Source organism: Akanthomyces muscarius, chromosome 4 (genome assembly GCF_028009165.1).
Source record: "Akanthomyces muscarius strain Ve6 chromosome 4, whole genome shotgun sequence".
Classification (NCBI taxonomy): Eukaryota; Fungi; Ascomycota; class Sordariomycetes; order Hypocreales; family Cordycipitaceae; genus Akanthomyces; species Akanthomyces muscarius.
The window spans coordinates 4,717,794-4,739,785 of NC_079244.1; the positions used below are offsets into that span (position 1 = coordinate 4,717,794).

General features: G+C 58.5%; 8 protein-coding genes across 9 annotated transcripts; 4 read left to right on the plus strand and 4 right to left on the minus strand.

Annotated features, from left to right (window-relative positions):
- Positions 1-390: 390 nt before the first annotated feature.
- On the plus strand, positions 391-1,212 carry LMH87_012311 (uncharacterized protein; the record flags this gene model as incomplete). The annotated part of the gene is made up of 2 exons (XM_056201599.1): positions 391-996; positions 1,054-1,212. 2 exons carry the CDS (start codon positions 391-393, stop codon positions 1,210-1,212), a joined length of 765 nt encoding a protein of 254 aa, XP_056053335.1.
- A 755-nt stretch (positions 1,213-1,967) lies between these two features.
- Positions 1,968-2,258, plus strand: LMH87_012312 (uncharacterized protein; the record flags this gene model as incomplete). Its single annotated transcript, XM_056201600.1, has 2 exons — positions 1,968-2,071; positions 2,129-2,258. The coding sequence occupies 2 exons, from the start codon at positions 1,968-1,970 to the stop codon at positions 2,256-2,258; spliced, it is 234 nt and encodes a 77-aa protein (XP_056053336.1).
- A 641-nt stretch (positions 2,259-2,899) lies between these two features.
- On the plus strand, positions 2,900-3,777 carry LMH87_012313 (uncharacterized protein; the record flags this gene model as incomplete). Its single annotated transcript, XM_056201601.1, has 2 exons — positions 2,900-2,976; positions 3,054-3,777. The coding sequence occupies 2 exons, from the start codon at positions 2,900-2,902 to the stop codon at positions 3,775-3,777; spliced, it is 801 nt and encodes a 266-aa protein (XP_056053337.1).
- Positions 3,778-4,086: 309 nt separating this feature from the next.
- Positions 4,087-8,651, minus strand: LMH87_012314 (uncharacterized protein; the record flags this gene model as incomplete). Its single annotated transcript, XM_056201602.1, has 2 exons — positions 4,087-6,341; positions 6,392-8,651. 2 exons carry the CDS (start codon positions 8,649-8,651, stop codon positions 4,087-4,089), a joined length of 4,515 nt encoding a protein of 1,504 aa, XP_056053338.1.
- Positions 8,652-9,724: 1,073 nt separating this feature from the next.
- On the minus strand, positions 9,725-15,808 carry LMH87_012315 (uncharacterized protein; the record flags this gene model as incomplete). Of its 2 annotated transcripts, none has more annotated exons than XM_056201603.1 (2): positions 9,725-10,824; positions 11,149-15,808. In XM_056201603.1, 2 exons carry the CDS (start codon positions 15,806-15,808, stop codon positions 9,725-9,727), a joined length of 5,760 nt encoding a protein of 1,919 aa, XP_056053339.1. The 2 variants fall into 2 exon arrangements, with proteins under 2 accessions (XP_056053339.1, XP_056053340.1); XM_056201604.1 differs by lacking the exon at positions 9,725-10,824 and having other exon boundaries at positions 14,860-15,030; positions 15,074-15,808.
- Positions 15,809-16,669: 861 nt separating this feature from the next.
- LMH87_012316 (uncharacterized protein) lies at positions 16,670-17,691 on the plus strand (the record flags this gene model as incomplete). Its single annotated transcript, XM_056201605.1, has 2 exons — positions 16,670-16,749; positions 16,830-17,691. The coding sequence occupies 2 exons, from the start codon at positions 16,670-16,672 to the stop codon at positions 17,689-17,691; spliced, it is 942 nt and encodes a 313-aa protein (XP_056053341.1).
- A 323-nt stretch (positions 17,692-18,014) lies between these two features.
- Positions 18,015-20,737, minus strand: LMH87_012317 (uncharacterized protein; the record flags this gene model as incomplete). The annotated part of the gene is made up of 7 exons (XM_056201606.1): positions 18,015-19,289; positions 19,346-19,807; positions 19,870-20,100; positions 20,160-20,288; positions 20,364-20,431; positions 20,506-20,619; positions 20,710-20,737. 7 exons carry the CDS (start codon positions 20,735-20,737, stop codon positions 18,015-18,017), a joined length of 2,307 nt encoding a protein of 768 aa, XP_056053342.1.
- A 668-nt stretch (positions 20,738-21,405) lies between these two features.
- On the minus strand, positions 21,406-21,840 carry LMH87_012318 (uncharacterized protein; the record flags this gene model as incomplete). The annotated part of the gene is made up of 3 exons (XM_056201607.1): positions 21,406-21,483; positions 21,567-21,681; positions 21,809-21,840. The coding sequence occupies 3 exons, from the start codon at positions 21,838-21,840 to the stop codon at positions 21,406-21,408; spliced, it is 225 nt and encodes a 74-aa protein (XP_056053343.1).
- Positions 21,841-21,992: the final 152 nt, after the last annotated feature.

Sequence of the window (21,992 nt, forward strand, 5' to 3'; positions counted from 1 at the left end):
TTTTGTGATTTTTGCCTCAACTGCACAGTGCTCAACCAACAATACCTAAACATCATGGTGCTGGGGAAGTAGCCACCAGATGGGTTGTGCAGAAATAGATACATTCGCAGAGAAAAACACTGTCAAAAGCGATTATTCTCTTTTAAAGATGTAGACTCGTATTTCTTGAATTATCCTACTTTATTTTGTAATGTCTCGGTTGTGTGCCGGCCGGGCGTCTGCACGTGCGCTAGCATCACCACTTTGGCGGAGCTCATTCACGACCAGCGTACAACACCGTTTGCGCCTCGAACACTGTCAAGCCACTTTTCAGAACCTCATTCCAGCCCTTCCGATAGCTACGAGGGGAGACAAGACCCTCTACGATGACGAATTCTAATTCATAGAACAATGACTTCATCCATCACCGCAGACCAGGCCGGACGCCTCCTCTCGTCCTTTTCCAGCTTCCTCACCGTCGCCATCCACTCACTGCTCTTCCACCGCGCCCTCTACCCGGCGCGCAGCTTCCTCACCACGCGCGCGTACACCCTGCCCGTGCACCAGTCGCGCCACCCGGGCGTCTGCACCTGGGTCACCGATGCGGTGGCGGCCGTCGCGGCGCAGATCAGGAGCGGCGCCGCGCGCGCCGTCGTGCTCGCCATCCACGCGCCCCAGTCGATGACGGTGCTCGAGCGCTGGGTGTTTGATCTGCAGTCCTTTCCGGCCTCGTGGGGTGATGCCGTCGGAGATGGCGGCCGCGGCGGCGACGGCGCGCCGGTGGTTGATGCTCTGGGCGTCGGGCCCTCTGCAGCGTCGGGGGCCGCGGCGGCGGGAGGGCTGGCGGAGACGTCGGTCGAAGGCGAGGACGAGGTCAACTGGACAGATGTGAATGAGGGTCTACGGGGGGCTTTGCGCAGAATTGCCTATGCAGGGGAGAAGAGCCCGCCGCTGCCTGAGAATTGCACCTTTACGCTCGCAGTCGAGCTGCGCGACGAGTCGGAGGCACCGATTGGGGTATGTGGCTCGGAGTTCTTGTTTGGATGGGCCGTCTTTTGTACTGACGCTGTTTAGCATCCCCAGGCCTGGATTCCAGCACAGGCAAAAGTGAACGGCGTCCCTGGGCCACGAGACATGAATACTGCGCCGATTCGCTCGGTGAGAGCCGGGCCGCTCTTTTTCGAGTGCTGGCTCGAGAAAAAGACGGAGGCGCAGGAATCACAGGATTCATGATTTACATGTGCGTCAATCTGTCGACAACATATCTTTCTGTGCTCGTCGGTGGTCGCTGCTCTCAGACCTGTCGGAAACATGGTTGTGCAAGAGGAGTGCGCTTGCAAGGCTCGGAAGCTTGTCATGCAAAGGATGCAACCAGTCTTGGTCGCATTCCTGCACGAGCTCGAAAAAAGTGCACCATCGACCGTTCCTGTCAGAACCATAACTAAAGACGCGTCAAAAAAGTCTCCGGTTGAGACACGCTTCACTGATCGACAGGCACACGTCCGCGCCGCATATTGATCCATTAACGGGAAACTACCTTTTACCAGTATATTTTACAAGGCACCAGAAGATCCTCGGCAACAACAACTTGGCTTCGGCAGTGATGTCTAGCGACGGTCGCAGTGGCTGTACGTCTGCGCGGATTCAGCCCGTGGCTGGCACTGTTGTCAGCGGGAACGGTTCTAGACCATTTGCCGGCAATAGAAATTTTACTATAAACGATGTCGGTCCAACTTGCAAGGCTCTTTTCCTCTCATTCGCATAAGCACAAGTGCGGTAGGTGATTCGATAATCTAGACCGATTTGTGCCATGTGTATGGACAAGCGCTTACACGCTCCCCACAGCATTTCGGCAGGATCCGATTTAGGTTAACCATTCATGCGCATGTATATTTCCAGGGCGCCACGGCGCAAAGGAAGCAAATCGGCGGTGATTCAGCTGAAGAGAATGTTTCCGCTGGATCCATGCAAGGCTGAAGCAGATGTGCATGCCCAAGAAACCGAGGGCGGCCACAGTTGTAGGTGCGCCTCTAGGTGGGCTTGCTCGAGGGATCAGTTGCTGCAGGGGTAGCGAATCCTTCGGTTGGTCAATGTGGGCTAAATTTGGCTCTGCTCTTCGAAGAGGGACCAAAATGCTTACAATCTCCAGGAGCACTACTTTGAAGAAGCGCTGCATAGTTACCGAGAATCTGGTGGGTGTATTCCCTGCAGCCCATGTGCAGCGAAACAAGACGCCAAAGACGGCCAGCACCACTAGATTTAAAGGCAAGGCACAGTGAGGTTTCAATAAAGTATACCATGGCTGCGCTAGAGTCTTTTCAAGCATTCTACGTGCAATCAGTACATCTTCTTCGCCGACATGAGCACCGCGCTCCACCGGAAGTAAGCCAACGGCCCCTGGCCATCGCGTCCACCCGCATCACCAGCGACTTGCACCGACGGCTTGGCGATGCAGTCAGCCAATATTTCCGCGGTGTTGCAGCCATTGTAGAAAATCTAGACAGTACGGAGACATTACTATCCTTCTAAATACCAGGCTCAGACGACTAGCACCTCCGTAAAGAGTGTGCAGCTAGAGTGGCTAGGCATAATTTTCACGATGGATGAGATGGGAATCCTCCGGAGACATTGAGACGCTGAGGCATGCAGATAGCAACCGCCTTTTGCCTCCGGGGTTTCCGATTACAGACTCCCTAGCTATGCGTGAGAAGAAAATGGGCCGGTGCAGTTTTGGGGAATAAGATGGAGTTTGCACTCTTGGAACCAGCAGAGTCTAGACCAGGACCAAGAGATATAAAAGGTCAGCCCATCTCATGAAAGACCCAAGAAACTTGCATCAGCACCAGCCCCAACAATCTCACAGCCAGTCCAAACGTTGCCCAGCTGTTAAGCTCTCCTCACCAGAGCCACTTCCCTCAAGATGCGCGCCTTTGCTGCCATTGCTGCCGTTGCAGCCCTCGTTGGCTTCACCAACGCCGATCTCACCCACTCCGAGATGTAAGCCACGCCTCGCAGACCAAGCCCACAGCTCAATCCGCACCAATCACTAACACATTCCGCCCGCCACCTCCCAGGGCCAACGACACCTCGGTCAGCACCCTCGCCGCCGGCGGCTTCTCCTGCGCCAAGCTCAAGCCGCACCTCAACAAGGCCGACTGCGAGTACATGTCCAAGATTGGCATCCGCGGGCAGGGCGAAAACGCGCTCTCGCCCAACGGCAAGGCCTGGATCGGCACCCAGGGGCCCTACACCTTCAAGTTCACCAACAACGCCATCCACCCGGCCGCGCGCCCCGTCACGCTCATCCTCTGGACGTGGCAGAACGCGCAGGACTACCAGGCCATGTGCGTCAACGTGCGCGCGCCCAAGATCAGCGTCTCCCTGCCGCGCCCCGGCGACTCCATCACCATCTCGCTCGCCGCCGGCGTCACCGGCGCGTTCGCCTCGCTCGACGGCCACGAGACGCGCCTCAACAACGTCGGCCAGGTGGACAACACCTGGGGCGAGTTCAACACGGGCAGCTACGCCACGTTTGACGTCTCGCGCGAGGTCAACAGCAAGGGCCACGCCATGGACATTCGCGGCAGCAACGGCTGCGTGTCCAACCTGGTGACGTGCGTCTTCAAGTGCAAGGACGCCAACGCGAGGACGTGCGGCGCCGCGGGCTCGTACCACCTCGTCAACTGCGGCGGCAAGAACCCCGGCGCGCACACGGACAATGGCGGCGCCGACGGTGGCTGCGGCGGCTGGGGCAGCGGCCGCAAGCATCTCGATGTTCTCCTCCGCTGGGCCAAATAAAGCCAAAAAAAAAAAAAGGCGACCTTGCGGCGACCGTCGTCGTCTTGCAGCTTTTGCACGCCCTTCACGGAACGACATGGCCAAACACGTATATAACCGGTACAGATTTTTGTACATAGTCTGCAGCTACGCTCTGTCCCTCTCTCCTTCTATAGTACATATACATATACTCGTTCTTGTCATGTCCATGCTCTTTCCAAGTACAGTCTTTTTTTCTTCCCGACGTACCTCGACCAAATCAATCATATATCATTGTACCCAGCGTAAATACACATGCTCCTTAAATAATAGAGAGAAAACAAAACCAGTTTACTCGGGTTGTTGCTTCAACGACGCGCGGAGGCTGATATTCTCCCTCTTCAGCCGGCCATTCTCCCGTCTCAGCTTGGCCGCTGCTTCCGACTGCTCTTTGAGCTTGGTCATGAGCTCTTCCTTGTCCTCCTTGCCCTTGCTACGGAGCGCCTTGACGATCTTGCCGAGCTCGTCGTTGAACTTTTCGTAAATCAGCTCGTTTTCGGCCGAGACTTCCTTGTGGAGCTGGTCTATGGAGCGCATCTTAGCTTCAGTAGCCTTGAGAGTCGTATCCATTTCCTCTTGCAAGACAGAGTACTTGTCTTGCAGCTCTTGCATAGTCTTGTTGAGCTTGCCTTCCAAAGTTTGCATCGCCTGCGCGTCAAAGGTTTCCCTGCTAGAGAAGGCGTTGCCATAGGAAGCTTGATCCGTGGCCTTTTGCATCTCGGCTCGCAATGCAGTGCTGGCTTCATCCACGGCAGTCTTGCTTGTCTGTAGGCGTTCTCGAAGTCGTTGTGGCGACTGCAGCCTCAGGCGCGCCGGCGATCGTGTAAGCCCACCGGCGGCTTTGTTGGCAGATGCTGCTGTGGACGGGCCAAGCTGGATGGGCTTCAGCATGGGGATATTTGTTACAGACAGCGCCTTGGCATGCTTGACAACGGGCTTGACAGGCGACGACGTTTTGCTAGGCACGCTGCCGCTATCTAGAGTCATCAAGCTCTCAGAGGACTCCATATTTTCCTTCTGCAGCGAGCCACCACTAATGTCTCGCGGCAACCCTTGTCCGGCAGCAGTATTTGCTTTTCCGGAGGTCTGTTTTGAAAGCTGCAGCGGTTGGACAGCCTCTTCCTTGTCGTCAAGGGTCGTCGCCTCCAACAAGCTCTTCAGATCGGACAAGGAGCTTCGGCGTTTGTGCTTGAACCTCGATGGCGATGCGCCTTCGTTCTTGGGCTCACCGATTGTGCTTAGCGGGAACTCTGCTCTGTGTGAGCTTGTCGGTCTGCTCGGGGCGTCAAAAGCACCAGCAATTGTTGGCCGCTCTCGAGCGCTGTTGCCTCGCTGCAAGAGCCTAGGCAAGGTACCATCCTCGCCCATCAAACCCTGCTTCATTGTGCGTCTCGAAAAACTAGAGGGCTCCCCCGTTGCGGGATTGCGATGTTTGCTGAGGCTCCTCCAAACAGAAGGCCGCTCCGGTCTGTCGTCCTTGCTCTGCCGCATGAGCACATCCAGGCCAAACTTTTTACGCAGCGACGAGGCATTTGACGCAACAGAGCCCGTCATCGATACTCCTCTGCGCAGCGTTGTGGATCGGACAGATCCTGTCATGGAAGCGGCCTCGAATGAAAAGCTCTGGTTTGGGCTTGTGCCGCCAAAGATTCGATCGCAATCTTCCACCAGGCGATCCAAAAGATTAATATAATAAGAAGCCGTTCCGTCCATAACGAGCAGCTCAGCAAAGGCAATCGTCAAAGCACCTCGGTCGCCGTCGTCGCTGCATCCATCGAGAAGATCAGCCAGTAGTTTGATAAGGGCCGCAAATGCGCGGCGGTTCTGGGGTGCCATGTCGGAGAACAAATAGCGGACAAAGTCTGCAAAGTCGCCGAGCGCCCTGCGGTTGGCCCGATCTTGCAGAGTGTTCATGGACTGCTTGGACATGACTGCACCCATTTGCTCCGTCCATGCTATGCGCAAGAAGTTTTCGAAAGCAACAAAGATGACTTCGGTGCTCACATCCACCGGCAGTTCATAGTCGTAGGGATTCTCAATAAGACGGTTGTAGACGTCGTTGACCAACACCTCGTCTACGGAAGATCGATTCATCAGTGTTCTGCCGTTGATCGCGCCTTTCCGTTCCTGCAAGGCCGCTGCATATGCTGTGAAGGTCTCCTCTAGTCGTACGATGGGATTATCAGGTGGTGTATCTTCAATAAAGGAGCGCTCGCCGCGAATGGATCCCAATATTGAGTGGTAGCTGTTGCTGCGATGAAGTGATGGCTGGCGCGCAACAGTCGCAGTCGATATTATCGAGTCCGGAGTTGCGGTGCTAGTATTGCTGGCAGCATTGTTACTGCTGGTTCCACCCCACAAGTTCGACAGCAGCTTCACTGGCGATGCACTTGAGAGAAACGATCGAGTCTTTTCCGCTCGGGACACAGGGGTCGTCTGTCCGGTAGCAAAGTTCAAGCTGCGCAGGATTTTACTGTTGTAGGAAACGAGGGCCGCTGTGAGATTCATATTGGCAATGTTGAATTGAGTGTTGAGGAGTTGAATTACTGTTGCCAGTTAGCACGTTATTTGATTGATGGTGGCAGCGCGTGCTCACTTCTTCGAGACATTGTTGGAATAAAATCTTCCAAAGCAACATCGTCTTGATACTGCTTGCCGTGCAGACCGACGGTGAGCATTGATATTCGTCGCAGATCGTTGGCGGCCACTGTAATGACAATCTCTACACCGTAGTGTCCGACTGGCGCACCCTTTGTCCCTCTTTCGTGATCGACAACAACGCGCACTGCAGCAGGCTCGCGACGGCCCTCGACAAGCTGATCGGCGCCTTCTTGGAAAACGGCAGTGTGGAGCCCCAGATTGCTATCGGGCATACGGATGGTGCGCAGCGTCCAGCACGGATCCTCTCTTTCGGACTCTGAGAAGCGTGCTTCAATCCTAGCTCTGGCGACATCCTCTCCCCACCGGGACGCTTTTCCTTCATACAGCTCCTGCAGCAGGAAGCATCTCGCTGTTGGCGACGGGCTGATGCGGTGCTCGCCAGTGTGCACGGCTTTCATATTCTGCGTCGACGTCATCCACGCGAGGCTGCCATTAGCAGACTCGGTGAAGCGCACGCTGGCAAGGTCGTGCCAGCCCGTAAAGGCAAACTCGTATGCTGCGGAGCCGCCTGCGGCATTCGTCATAGAAATGAGCAATTCTGCAGCGGACGGCTTGCCAATCTCCCTCAGCAAATCTCTGCCCGTGAGCCGGCCAGTCTTCTTGAGAATAGCCACGCAGTCGGCAAACAGCAGCAGGATGCCCCTGCTATCGCTTTCGGTGAGGGAGACCTCAAACGGAGGAGAAAGTTCGATGAAATCGGCGGCTCCGATGAGACGGCCCTTGGGCTCAAGATCTGCCGGCCACGCCTCCACAATATTTCGAAGCTGGCTGGCAAGCTGAGGCTTGGTCGTTTCGGCCGTGTCTAGTGAGCAGATATTCGTAATAATGTCTCTGGCTTTCAGCATCGACTGCAGCGCGGGATGTGTAATGGGTAGCGAAGCGACTATCTGATCAATCAACAAGCTATAGCGAGGCAGGCGTTGCACAGGCTCAATCAGGGCGGATTTTGTAGCTTGGTCGCCTCGTTGGGGTGTCGCCTGCGGGTCCAAGAAGCCATCCATTGACGATGGGAAATGCTGGCTGGCCTTGATGTAGTCTCTGTAGCAGTCTGAAAATTTCGGGAACCACTCCAGGAACACCTTTGCCATGGCTAGCGCACCAATGGGGTCTTTGATGCGCGCCATGCCGGCCTGGCGAGGACTCATGAGGTGTGCACTGTTGCCCTCCATGTCAACCAGCGCCTCTTCCTCGGTCTCGTCCATGACGTTCTGCAACTCTGACAAGAATGCAGAGTTGAGGTTTAGAATCTCGTCGGCCGCACCTGGGAACAAGCGCGCCAGCTCCTCTTCAGCAGCAGTGAGGGTCTGTCCTAGTCTTTGCTGGGCGCCATCGCGAAACTTGTCGACGACGGCGTGAGCGAGCTCGTTGAGCTTCAAGACATAGCGCTCCTCGGTATCGACGAGCTCCGCAAGCTTCATGCGCAGCTCAATCTTTTGCTCCACGGTAAAGGTCTTGCTCTTGTTTATCGATGTCGGCTTTGACGGTGCGCGGCGCAGTCGACTCGTCGGGATGAAGACGGGCTCGCCCAGCAGCTTCACCAGGGGGGTATATCCGCCGTACTGTCGGAGCGTGGGGTCGAGGATGTCGTCTTCGTCTTCGGGCACGTCTTCGAGGTCCTCTTCCTGCATCGGCACGATGGAGCCCGGGGGCAGGATGAAGTCAATGTCGAGGTTGCTCACGTGCTGCGGCTGGAGGGCATCCTGGAGGGCCGTCACGACGGCGGCAATGTTGTCGCTCTGGACCATGGACGCCACGACGTTGGCAGCGTGCTGGTCGCCAAACAGCGGCGCCGCGTCATGGGCGGCGGCCGTCGTCGTCGTCGTCGGGAGGCGGCCTCTGGTGGGGTAGGCATTGCGCAGATGGGCGCGGACGCCGTCGGGCAGCTCGGCGAAGCAGCGAAAGAGGCCAAAGGCGAGGGCGCGGTAGACGTCGTCGCCCTGGAACTCGCGCGGCAGGCGGGCGACGACGCTGTAGTAGGGCGAGTTGGGGGAGATGGTCAGGCGCGGGAAGCTGCGCAGGCCGGCGGGCGAGAGGACGTGGATCTGGACGCGCGAGCTGTTGTGGTGCGCGAGGTTGGCCGTCGTCGCGGCGCCGTAGAGGACGACGATGGGGAGGTGGCCGAGGAGGGGATCCGAGGCGTGGTATGCGACGAGCTGCTCCGGCGCGAGCTCAATGTCGTCGGTGACTCGAACCATGACGGGCGGCGGCGGCAGGCGACAAAGGAGGGCGGGGGATCAACGGCCGCAGACCATAGCCGTTGCGCTGGCTGGAATGGAAAATGCGCAAACAATTAAAACAGTTCTGGGTCGAGAAAACGGAGCATTAAGAAAAATAAGTATAAAAAAAAGGTTCCAAGTCTGGGGCGGATGGTCTCAGGTAAACGAGGCGGCGGAGCGTTCCAGCACAGTGCCCGCTTTGTTTGCCTTGAAGGGCCTGTTCCTTCAACGGTCGCCCTGGCCGCAATCGTGATGACTCAGGGGCTTGCAGAAACCGAGAAGCCGTCTTTGCAGATGAGATTCGGGCCGTCTAGGCGGTCACCAAGCTATTTTTTTGCCTTTAGTCGGCCGCGAGAACAGGTCGTATCACGTCGAAAGAATCGCTGCTAGGCTGAGTCAAAAGTGGTTGCAGACGGTTTGCTCCAACGCGGTGTGGGACGCGTCTCAGCTGGTGCCGTGTTGCTTTATTTAGCTCCGCCCAAAGTAAACAAATAACGTGAGTTGGGTACTTGTGCCGCCTGCAAGATTTCGCTGTGGCGGCGTGTACCTCGTTAGCGCGGGGGATAGTCCAGTCGCCAATTATAGAGGCATAATTGTAATGATTCGGGATACCGCTCAGTACTGTCCGCGGCAAGGGATTGCATAAATGGAAGTGCAAAAGTGTACAATTTACATCAGTCATCACTACCAATATGGTTGTCCATCTACTCGCACACTAATCACATGCACAGTAATAAACGGCCGCGGTTGAGGTTGTCCTTGTTCATATTGCAGCGTAGAAATCCAAATGGTATCATAATAGTATGGCAAGCTGAAAAAAGGTAACCAAAAAACTCCTCAAGGCCAGTAATCCAGGCCATATACAAAAAGGTTCCCAGAAAACCCTTTCCCTTTTTTTTCTTCCCAAACGCCAAAGCAAATGCATAGCTCGCTTGTTCGTTACTTCATCCAAAGCCGCAAAATACTAAAGTACAGAAAAATTCATAAACAAGAAAGTAGTTAAAAAAAAACAAGTCATGCTCAAGTGCTTCCTTCACTGAGCCATGACAGCCTCACTCGCGCTGCCTCTCCTCCCGCAGCCTCGCCTCCCGCTGCGCTCGCCTCGCCTTCCGGACCCGTTCTCCCACCAGCAGGCCAAAGACACGCTTCACCAGATCCGCGTCCTGCCAGCCGCCGACCTGCGTCTGGAACTCCTCGACGCAGTCCAGGTGCCAGCATTCGATCCGCATGGCCACGTCCCGGGCCCTGACGAACTTGCCGATGAGCCTGTTCAGGCGGCGCTCCGAGCGCTCCGCCTCCAGGCGCTCGCGGCGGATCTGGACCATCCTCTCGAGAGCAATCCAGTGCTGGCGCGACCATTGCGTCTGCGAGAGGGCGGCGCCGGCAGCTGCTGCTGCTGCTGCCACCGGCTGCGAAGCTCTAGCCTCGAGCGGCGACGCGTCCTGCATGGAGACGTCGGCGATTTCCGACGACGACGAGGGGCGCTGGTTCTCCTGGCCCTGGCTGCTGCCACGGCCCTGCTGCGATGCCGTTCCTTGCTGGAACAGCGGGGGTTCGCGGCGGTTGTCGTCCCTGTCAAAGGCCAACGACATGCTCTGCGACAGCCGCAGCGTCTCCGCAAACTCCTCCACATCAGCCTCCCGCTCCCGGCGCTTCTGGCGCGCCAGCTCCTGCTCGGGCGGCGACAGCACGCTGCTCGTAAACTCGACGACGCGGCCAGGCGTGCGCGGCTTGGTCGCAGGGCGCAGGCTCGACTTCTCCGGCGACGCGTCCTTGGGCGGCAGCGTGCGCAGGAGCGGCGGCCGAAACGAGTCTTCGCTGCTCGTGGGCGACCACGCCGAGTCGCGCTGCCACCGGCGGATGTCGTTCCGCGTCAGCTCTCGTCTAGGCGGCGCCTTTGCAAAGGGCGCCGACGACGACAAGGGCTGTGGAGGCGCGTTGCTGCCAGCCGGCCGAGGCTTCAGCGCAGAGTTTCGGTTCCCGCCGTGCTTCTTGATGCGCTGATCCATGTTCTCGGCGGCTCTGCGAAGGTCTGCGGCCCGTAAGCTTTGCTGGGCCGACTCGCGGCCGGCAGCAAGGAACGGGTTCGGGGGGCGATAGGGCTCCCGCAGCCATTCTTCCTGCCCCGGAGGAGCCGGGCGAGCGAAGACTTCTTCCGAAAAAGTCAGAGCGCGAGCCGGGGCTGGAGCCGGAGCAGGAGTCGGGACAGGGGCAGGAGCAGTAATCGGGACAGGAGCAGTAATCGGGACAGGAGCAGTAATCGGGACAGGAGCAGTAATCGGGACCGGAGCAGGGGCAGGACTAGCCTCAACCGTTTTGCTCCATCCCGGAAAGAACATCCCGAACGCTGTCGAGCGATTAGTAGCCGCTGAGCTCTGCTGGGCCTGCTCCCGGCCTAGCGTCTCAGCAGCAGCAGCAGCAAACAGGTTTGGCCGGCGAGGAGTCGCGGCGCGATCCTCATCCGACCTCTGCGAACCCCGGGTGCTCGTTGTCGTCGTTGCTGCCGGCGCAGGAGTGGACGCAGTTTCACTAAATCTGCTCCCTCCTGGCAAGAAGTCGGCCATCAACACGGGCCTTGGGGCCGCAGGGTTCAGTCGCGCCTGTTCGCGGGACAGGTCCTCGGCGGCGGCAAACATGTTTTGGCGGCGAGGAGCTGACACCTGCTCCATCGGTGGCGCCTGGGGAAACAGGCTGCCTGCCGTCATCGCCGGCGCAGGAGCCGGAGCGGCAGCCTCGGCAGGCTTGCTCTTCTTCGGAAAGAACTTGCCCGCCAGCTTGCCCGCCATGGAGATTGGCGAGGAAAAGAACTCGGACAGGTCAAACCGGCTCGCCTTGACCGCAGAATCCGTGAGCGTCTGCTGCTCTCCCGCTGCCCGTTGTCGGGCGAGAAGTGAAAACTCCTCTGCCTCGGACTCTAGGCGCGAGTGGTCCTGCTGGCGCGACGACGAGCCAGTCTCCTCAACCGCAAGCGGCGAAGGCGGCGAAGGCGGCGAGGGCCGCACAGGCTGCGCACGCTGCGTGGGCTGCGTGGGCTGCGTGGGCTGCGTAGGCCCGGGGAACCTCCTGGGGACGCTGGTGGAAAGCGGTTGGAAGTTTTCCCGCATCCACTTGGCCGGCCTGGGTGCCTGTCCTGGGGCGTCCTGCGACGCCTTCCTCTTCCTCCTCGAGGTACCAAACGGCTTGTTCCTCTGCCGTTTCGGAGATTCTCTCTCCGCCTCGAAATCCCAAATGTCGGTCGAGTCGTCTCTTGCTGGCGGGAGCACCGGCAGCTCAGGCTCAGACATCTCTGGCGACGGCTCGCGCTGACGCGGCAGCACCGGCAGCTCCGGTTCCGAAAACACGGGCGACGCAGGTTCACGCCGAGGCGCCTGCAGCTCAAGCTTCTTAAGCTCGGGCTGCTCGGGTATCGACGGAAGCCTTGTCCGCGCAGGCCCAGAGTAGATGTCTTCTTCCGACTCTACTTCCGGCTCCTGTCGTGTCGGCTTGGGCGCAGAGTAGATATCTTCTTCCGATTCTGCTTCTGAATCCGAGTCGGACGACCATGGGTTCGGTGCGCGGAAAGTGCGCCCGGGCTCCGGCTCCTCTTCTGCGTCAGGAACAGGTGAAGGCGTCACCGTGGACTGTCCGAGAAGGCCGCCGCTGCGGCCAGTCCCGGGCTCGGAAGCAGCAACAACATCTTGCAGAGTGTTGTCGCCGCGCAGTCTGGGGCTGATCGGGCCCTCGTCAGCGACCCAGCTCATGTCGCTCTCCGGCGAATGACGCAGAGAGCTGTTCGCCGAGACGCGTCCAGGTGTCGGCATTTGCGCCGCCCGTGGAGCCTCATCCTCAAAAGATGGGCTCGCTGTCGCGGGAGGCACAGCCTCAACACTCTGAGTTCTCTGCCCGGAGAGAGACGATCGCTGCGGCGACACAGATGCCTGTGCCTGGCTCACCGTCGCGGCCGGGGGCTCGGTGCCTCTCGTGCTCTTGCTGAAGAGCGACGACCTTGGCGGCGACACGGAAGGTTGGCGCGGGCTGCGCTGCGGCTGCTTCGAGACCGCGTTCCCCCTTGTCGATTCGCGGAGAGGAGAACGGGTCTGACTCGGCGAGAGCGACGACTGGCTCTGCCTTCCAAGAGTCCCGATGCGCGATGTCGGGCTTTTGCTGACCCGGTGACCGCTCGGGCTTCTGCTAGGCAGGCGGCCGCTGCTGCCCTCTCGCTCCTTGGAGCCGGATTGGGGCTCTTTGCTGCCGGAACTTCTAAACGGACTGCGCAGATGGCGGTCTCCGGCTTCCGGAGACGGCGGATCCGAGGTGACGCTCTGAAGGACGCGGCCGGCGCGGACAATCGAGGACAGCGCAGGGCGAACCTGCTGCTGCGTGGACTCGTGCGCCACAGACTGCGGCTGCACGAGCGAAGAGATCGGGTTGCGCGGGGTCTCTTCGAATGAAGACCCGCTGCGCTGAGCAGCCGCCTCGGGCTGCTGCATCGCCGAGGACGGATGGGACCTCGGCGTGGACGATGGCTGGCGGCTGGGGCCTGCCTGGCCGAGGGGCTGCGAGAGCAACTGCACCTGAGGCTCTTGCTGGGTCGGGACGGGCGCTGCTGGAGCCGGGGAGTTTGGCGGAGAGGAGTCTGGGGTTGGCAGGCGACGGGGTCCAGACTGCACCACGGGAGCATCGGAGGGAAGAGGCTGCTCTTCGGCCGTCTCTTCTGTCGCCTCTTCTGCTTCCTGCGCGTCGTCTCCTCCTTCTGCCATCAATGCGTCATCTTCAAGCTCTGATGACTCGCGTGCTCCAGCAGCCTGATCGGCCGGCTCGAGGCTATCGGGCCGGGCCTGCTGCTCTGCCTGCTGCGAAACTTCTGCTACTTGATGCTCCTCTGTTATGGCAACATCTTCAGCAAGGCGCGCAGCCTCCGCAGCCATCGCGTATCGTCCATGGCTGGCTTCCAGCTCACCCATAATCTCATCCATTTGCTCATCATCGAGCTCCTCAACCTCCCTTGCCGATCTAGGCTGTCTCGGCGCTGCTGCCGCCAGAATATCCTCGGGAATGTCCGAGAAGGAGTCTTCGTCCATCATAGAATCCTGTCTAGATTCCTGGACTTGGGCGCTCCCTGCCGAAGATTCTCCTGTTCGCTGAGGAGAACCCGCTGCTCGTACACTGCCGGGCGGAGAGCCTCCAGTCTGGTATCGCTTGAAGACGCGATAGCGGAGCGGAGACGAGTTCGTCGCCTTTCGGGGCGATTGCGGTTGTCTCGCGCTGCGAGGCGTGGCCGAAGACGGGCGGCTGGACGACTGCCTAAATGGTGTCATCTCAGGCTCCGGCTCCGGCTCCGACTCTCTTGCGGCCTTTTCCGCGGCTGCTGCCTCGACCTCTTTCAGGACCTCTTGCTCAACTTGTCGTTCAAATTCAGCATTGTCCTCCTCCGCCATTCTTGCGAGCTCTGCCTCGAGATCTCCGTCGCTGTCGCTGCCTTCTGCAGATTCCGATTCGGACTGTGCTGCGGGTTCCGCAGCCTTGGGTTGCGACTCGTCTAACTGAGCTTCAAGCTCGGGTTCAGGTTTCGAGTCGGCAGCCAACGGCGCCGGCGCAGCAAACTCGTTTCCAGCCGTTTCATTTTCAGATTCACGGCCATTCTCATTGGGATCCGCCGCCTGGGGCTGCGACGCCTCTGGCTGCGCTTCAAGCTCAGCTTCAGATTCTGGGTCGGCAGCTAGCGGCTTCGGCGTGGCAAGCTCCTCTTCGGCTGGGTCGTTTTCAGATTCCCGGCCGGTCAGAGTATCCGCGTCGTCATCTTCGTCGTCTTCGCCCTCGTCTTCTCGATCGGCAACTTCGCCTTGGCGAAGAGGCTCGAGAGTGCTGTTGATGATGAGATTGGTGTCATCGCCAATCTCGCTGTAGTGGGACGGAGGGGGCGCAACGCCGCGCGTGCTTGCTTGCAGGGAGGGGATCGAGTCCGCGAGAATCATGCTGAAATCTTCACCACGAGCAATGGTGTCGTTTCTTCTCGTTGTCATGGACTCGACAGGCAGTTCGTCATCAGCAGACGAGAGGTCGCTGGCAGCTGGGGCAAGGGAGCCGTACTCTCCTTCCGAGAAGGAGACGGACGGCCGTCGCTCTTCTTCCCGCTCTTGCGTTTGCGATGCGGGTTTCGTGGCTGGCCTCGCAGAAGCCTTTGGAGTCGCGTCTTGCGACATTGTCGTCATCCAGATATCCGATTCTGGCTCTGCGTCGGCCGCCAGTGTCGACATTCCACGGTTTCCAGGTAATATTCCCGTGACTGTCGTATCTCGTTGTAGGTCATCTTCGCTCGTAGGCACTTGATTGACCATTGCCGTATCGTCGGCAGCATCCGCGCGCCCGGCTGACCGGTCTGAAGCGACAGACTGTCGCCGGCTGCGCACGATGCGCCTTACCGGGTTGGCTACCGGTGCGGGTTCTGTGCCCAGCTCGCTGGACGGCTCCGCGGCTCGACTTCTAGGCGAGCGCAGGCGTCGTTTCGGCGTGGGCGACCGCTGGGTAAGATCGTCGGACATGGAGTCGGAATCCATGCTGTCTTCGACGGTCTGTGGGCGGCCAGATACTCTTCGGCCAGGCGGGGTAGGATCTCGGCGTCGCTTCCCCGTGGTCGGTTTAGGAATGGGCGTCCCATTCGATGTGCGGATTCGGGTTTTCCGCGGCCGCGGCGTAGCATTCGTAGAGCCGAGTACATCACTAGACTCGTCCTCGACCGAATACTTTAGCGGCACCGTCGTTGTCGTAGTCGTTGGTTCGCGGGGTCGCGGCGTTGACGACGCGCCTGCGTCCGGGCTTTGTGTCGCGACGGCGAGCGTGTCGTCGTCCTCGTCCGTCTCTTCTACGCTGAACACGAGGCCACCCCGCGCGGCCCTTCTGTTGCCGGCGTCGAGCTCAAACGCCTGCTTTCTAGGCGAGGTGCCGAGCGACAGGAACTTGTGGGCGCGCTGGCTGCGGGTGACGCGACGGGTGTTGGAGGAGGGGATGTGGTCAGCGGTGATTGTGTCGTTGAGGGGGTCCGGCGACGACATGATGTCGAGGCTCGGAGTGTCGGGGTTGGCGACGCTGTGCCAGCGCAGCTGCACCGACGAGTCGACCTGGGCGGCGCCGGCGTTGGTGTTTCGGCGTCTAGACATTTCCACAGATGTCGCGGGGCAAAAGAGGGCAGAAAAAAAAGATGGTCTTTGTCCCTTGATTCCGGACCGTTGATCTGGAGAGCCATGGAATGTTGCGGGCGGCGAGCGGGGGGATTTAATAGAGAAATGTGCTCTGGCTAAGCGCTGAAGGGTTTCGTGAGCGCGCCTTGCGATACCTTGTACAGCCAAGTACAGCCACGTACAGGCCAACTGCTGTGAGATGTGAAATTCAATATTGTTTACTTTGTACCCGATCTGTACTAGCTCAATACGAGGTAGGACCGTTTCGTGAGCCGGTGGGGCGGTGAAGCGGATCAAGGTCCTGCCGCTCCGACGAGCCACAGGGCTACTGGTACACACTGTCGCTGTTCGCACCTATTTTAGCAGTCACATGCGACCTGCGACCTGCGAAAGATACCTCTCGGATGCTGGGGATAGCTAGCAAACAGCAAGTACCGCCGGGTGCCCATCATCACCCACCATGCCACCCCAGCACTCTCCCACATCTACCCAGCATGCACTCTAGCGCATGACGCTGCTGCTGCTGTTGCTGCTATTTCCCTGTGCTTGCAGCCGACAGTGCGGGAGGTCCCACGCTTCGGCATCCACCCCCACGGGACCTCGGTTGAGAGCTCGCATCGTGCTAGACCACGGTCACATTTGTAGATCCATCAATCGTTTGCGCCGACTTGTTTTCTAATTTAATACCATCATCGCCATCATCTTCTCCCTTGTTTCTCCCCTGCCCTCTACTCGTTCCTTTTCCTCTGTGCCCCATCTCGATGATACAAGCTCTCACCTGCGCTTAAATAATCCCTGCCGTACCACGCCACCACCAAGCACCACCGTCTTGAAGCAGCCATGGCCGCCGCTCCCCAGAACGACAATGTCACGCATGCCCTCGCTGGCGCGGGCGGTGGCATCCTGTCCATGGTCCTAACGTGAGAAGCAACCTGAAACCGTACTTGTCCTGCTGTGCTACGACGCGTCGCTGACCGCCTCTTCTTCCCAACTTTTTCAGGTACCCTCTCATCACCTTGTCCACCCGCGCCCAGGTCGAGTCGAAAAAGGCCGACAGCAAGTTCAGCGACGCCGTGCAAAAGATCATTGCCCGCGAGGGCGTCGCCGGCCTCTACTCGGGCATCAACTCGGCGCTCTTCGGCATCAGCGTCACCAACTTTGTCTACTACTACTGGTACGAGTGGACGCGGTCCTTCTTCGAGGCCGCCGCCGTAAAGGCCGGCCGCGCCAGCAAGAAGCTCACCACGGTCGAGTCCATGATTGCCGGCGCCATTGCCGGCTCGGCCACCGTCGTCCTCACCAACCCCATCTGGGTCGTCAACACACGCGTCACCACGTACAAGCACGACGCCAGCGCCGACCTCGAGGCCGGCGTCAAGCCCGTCGCGCCCCCGGGCCGCCGCCCGTCCACGCTGGCCACGCTCATGGCCCTGCTGCAGCGCGAGGGTCCCCAGGCCCTCTTCTCCGGCGTCATGCCCGCCCTGGTGCTCGTCATCAACCCCATCCTGCAGTACACGCTATTTGAGCAGATGAAGAACGCCGTCGAGCGCCGCCGCAAGGTCACCCCCACAATTGCCTTCTTCCTCGGCGCCCTCGGCAAGCTCTTCGCCACCTCGGTCACCTACCCCTACATCACCGTCAAGAGCCAGATGCACGTCGCCAGCGGCTCCAGCAAGAAGGAGGGCATGTCCCAGACCCTCAACCGCGTCGTCCGCGAGGAGGGCTACGCCGGCCTCTACAAGGGCATCGGCCCCAAGGTCACCCAGAGCGTCCTCACGGCCGCCTTCCTCTTCGCCTTCAAGGACGTCCTCTTTGACCAGATTGTCAAGCTCCGCGCTGGCCGCAAGATTGCCGCCAAGTAAATGCAAGGGGCGTGGAACACCGGTCTTAGTTTGCAATTTTTTGGCCCGTCATGGCTAGACGGCAGAGCCCAGTGAACTCTGTGACCAGAAAAGAAATGTGAGAATGAATGGCTGTGATGGATGTTGGATCTCAACACTGAATTAGAATGGGCGGCGAATGCGGAATGAAGCGAATACCCCAAGGGGCGTGTAAAAACATACTAGGAACAATTTAGACTGGTGGTTGGTATTTAGATGCATGGCTGCATGCTTCACAACAAAAGAAAAACATACAACAAACAAGGCTTTCTATCAAATCTATCATGAACCACCCGGCCTCAACATCAATTGGGTATAACTGTTACTCTAGGTACGATCCAAGATGGGTGATAAGTCTTGTCCGGCGTCGGAATCTCAACCTTCAAGCCCAGCGCCTTGCCCTTCAGCAGCTCCTCGCCCGGCTTCTTCTCATCCACACCCGCCAGCGTCTTCTGTAGCGTCGTAATCGCAATGCCCGTCGCGATGCACGACTTGAGGCCGTTCTTGACGTCAACCACCCAGCGCTCGTGCGAGCCGACCGAAAACGACTCTTCGGCCGAGAGCCTGCTGAGGGCCTCGAAGCCCTTTTTCGCGCCGACAAGCGCGCGCTCGCCGTACGCCAGAATCTCCGCTGATGGCGTCGTCGCCTGGCGTGACTCGGCCTCAAAATCGGCAAACGACGGTAGCGAAGGCAAGCCGATGGCGGCAAAGGGCCGCATGCGCAGCTCGTAGCGGAGCGCGTCGTCGCTGTAGGGCCGCGGTGGGCTACGCACGAGCTTGTGGCGCGCGAGGACAGTGTGCAGGCACGAAAGGGCATCAGAGAGCTCCCAGGTAACGGCGGCGTCGAGGAGGGTGAGGCGGGTGGCGGCGAGGGCGCGCTGGAGCTGCTTCTCCGCGTCGGGATCTTGGCTGGGCGAGGCGCGGAACTCCTCCACGCGGTGGATGATGAAGGACTTGATGCGCTCGGCATGCTGCAAGCGGCCCTTGGCGAGGTAGTTGAGGTACCAGTACATGCCGAGGTGCTCATCCGGCTGGTAGACCTCGAGCTCGAAACCGAGTTGGACAATCGTCTCCATCAGGCGCAGCTTGTAAAGGTAGGCCCAAGAAGACAGCGAGAGGGCATAGGACTCGACGGGTCGGGCTGAGCTGCTCAGCATAGAGGCGCGGTGGACGAGGGGCTGCTCGTTGGTCTTTACCTGCAAGACGTGGTCAATGTCCTCGGCGTCCATTTGCAGGTCCTCCCAGTCGCGGATAAGATGGCAAAGCGTGCGGCGGATGCGGCAGCGGTTTTGGCAAAAAGTGCGCAGAATGTCGAGGAATGGCTGGGCGGCACGCTGGCGGAAGAGTTCCGTCTGCTGCGACATTATGAAACGGACGTCGTGAACGGCCTCGATATCATCGTTGCTGCGCGCGAGGAGCGGGCTGGCGGGGAGCGTGAAGATGGAGAGATCATCGTCGAGGAGCTGCCGAATGCTCATATGTCCGAGAATCTGCATTTCATCAAAGAGAAGTGTCTGCAAGAGAGTTCTCACGTAGACGAGGGGTTGGGGCTTCTTGGCCTGGAATGTTGACACAAATGTCTGGTTCGAGTTAGCATTGCTTAACTGCGCATACACAGGCGATGTGGGCTACTTACCAGGAGGCATTGGGAGTCAGTATACTTGAGTACGTTGATGACCTCGCGGCCATCCTCAAACATGCGGGACAGGTGGGTAAAGGCTTCCTTAAAGTCGAGCTGCACGATGGGACGCGGCGGCATGGTACTGGCTAGCTTTCTCTGCAGTTTGGCTGAAAAGGCTTCGTCGACATCTTTTGCCAGTGCATGCGTCTTTTCAATGATGGGGAGATAGTCGGCCGCTTCGATCCAAGGCGCTTGAGCCTTGGCAAAATCCCGCTTGTTCTCCGGCGACTCTGCAGCCTCGAGAAAAACGCGGCGCAGGCTCAGACGAGCCGATAGCGCCTGCAGAACTTCCTCAGAAACATCATCCTTCAACAGGGTGAGTAGCCCTTGGGCTTCGCTGAGGGCGGAGTGAATGTTGCGTGTTGATATGCGCCTGAGCAGGGTGCGGTTGTATGTATTTATCACGAAATCCTCTTCCTACGAGATGTCGCAGACGAATTAGCGTCATGTGTCTGCACATGTGAGAAGATTGGCCATACCTCATAGTAGTGTTCCATCTGTATGCGCTCATTCACATAGCTGCAACCTTTGAGCATGCCCAGACAGTAGGCCCGGAGAATCTGCAGCATGGGCTCAGTCCTACTCTCGGAGCTGCTGGATCTCACAAACTGGGCCTCGCCAATACTGGCAGGGTCGGGCATGGAAAGCGCCTCGACATAGACGCTGGTGAATAGCGTCTGTGATAATGGGTAGCCGAGGTGCCATGAAATCTGCCGCTGTCAGTACCCGAACGGCTTGAGTGGTTCTTGAAGGGTTCGCTAGCACATACTTCATGGCAAATGAGCTCATCGATTATGCCCAGGACCTCTTCCGGAAGCAGCCTTCGCGAGACATCATACTCCTCCTCAAACTTTTCCCCTGGGGCGACACAGCCACTGTCCATTTTTGGATCACCAATCTGTCACGGAGAAAGGCAATGTCAGTACGCTGAATAGTGTACAGTCAAAAAGGAGATGGGACTTGTCAGACATACCTCGAGTGCCGAGACGGACTCAAAGAGTGTAAAGAAGCCATCTTTGACAAGTTCCCCCGGTTCCAAAGCTACTCATGCGGTTAGCATCGCGAAGCATACCACAAACCACCGGCCGGCCGGTTTTCTAAAATCCCAGACGTACTCTTGACAGCCTCGGCAAACTTGGCCGTTATGTCTATGGGAACCACGCCCGGGCTGTGAATAGATGGCGGCGGGAACTGCTCCGAATCCTGGGCGAGGGAGAGCCTGGCTATCTCTACGCGACACACGGTGGTGGTGGGTTAATCATGACGGACAAGGTGGGGGTGAGGAAACTGAATGCAAGGCTTCTGGCGACGTTGCGTACCTTCTGGGTCGACCGCATAGTCCGCCATTTTAGTTACTATTGTTGATCGATGGTGAAATACCGGGCGGGCATCCTCGGTAGCCGTTGCTGGCGCCAGGAAGCAGAGAAAAATTCCTTTTGAAAGCGGACAGTCTTGTTTATGGAAGATTCGTGCTGGTGGCTTGTCCCGGCTGTAGCGGGCATCTTGCGGGAGCCAGGCGGAGCGTTGAGGGTCGCACTTAACCTACAGCGTGCTGAGTCGGGACCATGGAATTCGGGTGCCTCCCGATCGGATTGTTGCGACCTGTTTTTACCGTCCGTACTGGGTATTGAAACAAGCAAGGCTCGAATTATTAGCTGCCTTTCCCAAGTATTGATTTTACAATTAGTAGTCAAGCACAGTAGTGTCGGCCCGGTCACCGGCTTACGGCTCGGTAGCCGTGGTACGCAGAACGAGGTAACAAAATAAAATGGCCGATCAGAGCCGAGTTTCAATTCCCCGACCCCGTCATGCTTCGGGTTGGTTTATTGTATCAATCGTATTGTATGGTACAGTGTGGTGGTGGTTAATTGTGCACCGAGTCTAAAGTACGTGGTGGTATTTCGCTGGCGTCCCCCGTGTGCCCTGCTCTACACCTCTCCTCCCAGGCTGTGGTTTTCGACCTTGATGCGCGCGCGTCGTCCATTTCTCGAAATCGTAATCGGAGTAAGCATCGTTTACGAGGAAGAGCCGTGCTCAGCCATGGCAGCGTTGTTGGCCTTGGCAAGGTCCTTGGGCTCACCCATCTTGCCGTTCTGTTGCGGTATTAAGCATTAGCATCAGCCGTCACTCTACTCTCCGGCCCCCACCACCTCCGAAGGGATAAAAGAATACATACCTCCCACTTGGCGAAACGGAGCTCCATGTCGCCACGGCGCTCAGCAGCGAGTCTCTTCTCCTCGTTGAGGCTGCGGCGGATGGTACGGGCGGCAATGGCCAGGTAGCGGTTGTAGCTGTTTCGTTCGAAAATTAGCTTCCTAGTTCGGGTCCCCTATGCGCGCGCGCGACAAAATATTGGCCGGTCATCGAGGCGGTGTGCCAATCGAAAAGGGTGTAAAAATGGTCGGAGGGCAAACGTACGTCAAACCGGCGGCTTTCCACGCAGCATTCATATTGGCGGTGTTGATTGAGAAGAGGTTGAGATTCGGGAATTGGTGAGGTGCTTGGCTGTACCAATTGAATCTTTGCTGGAAATGAAGCCCGTCTGGCGGAGCTGTCGCCTCAGGCAGGAAGCGGGATCACGTGAGCTGCTGGGTGTGCCTGG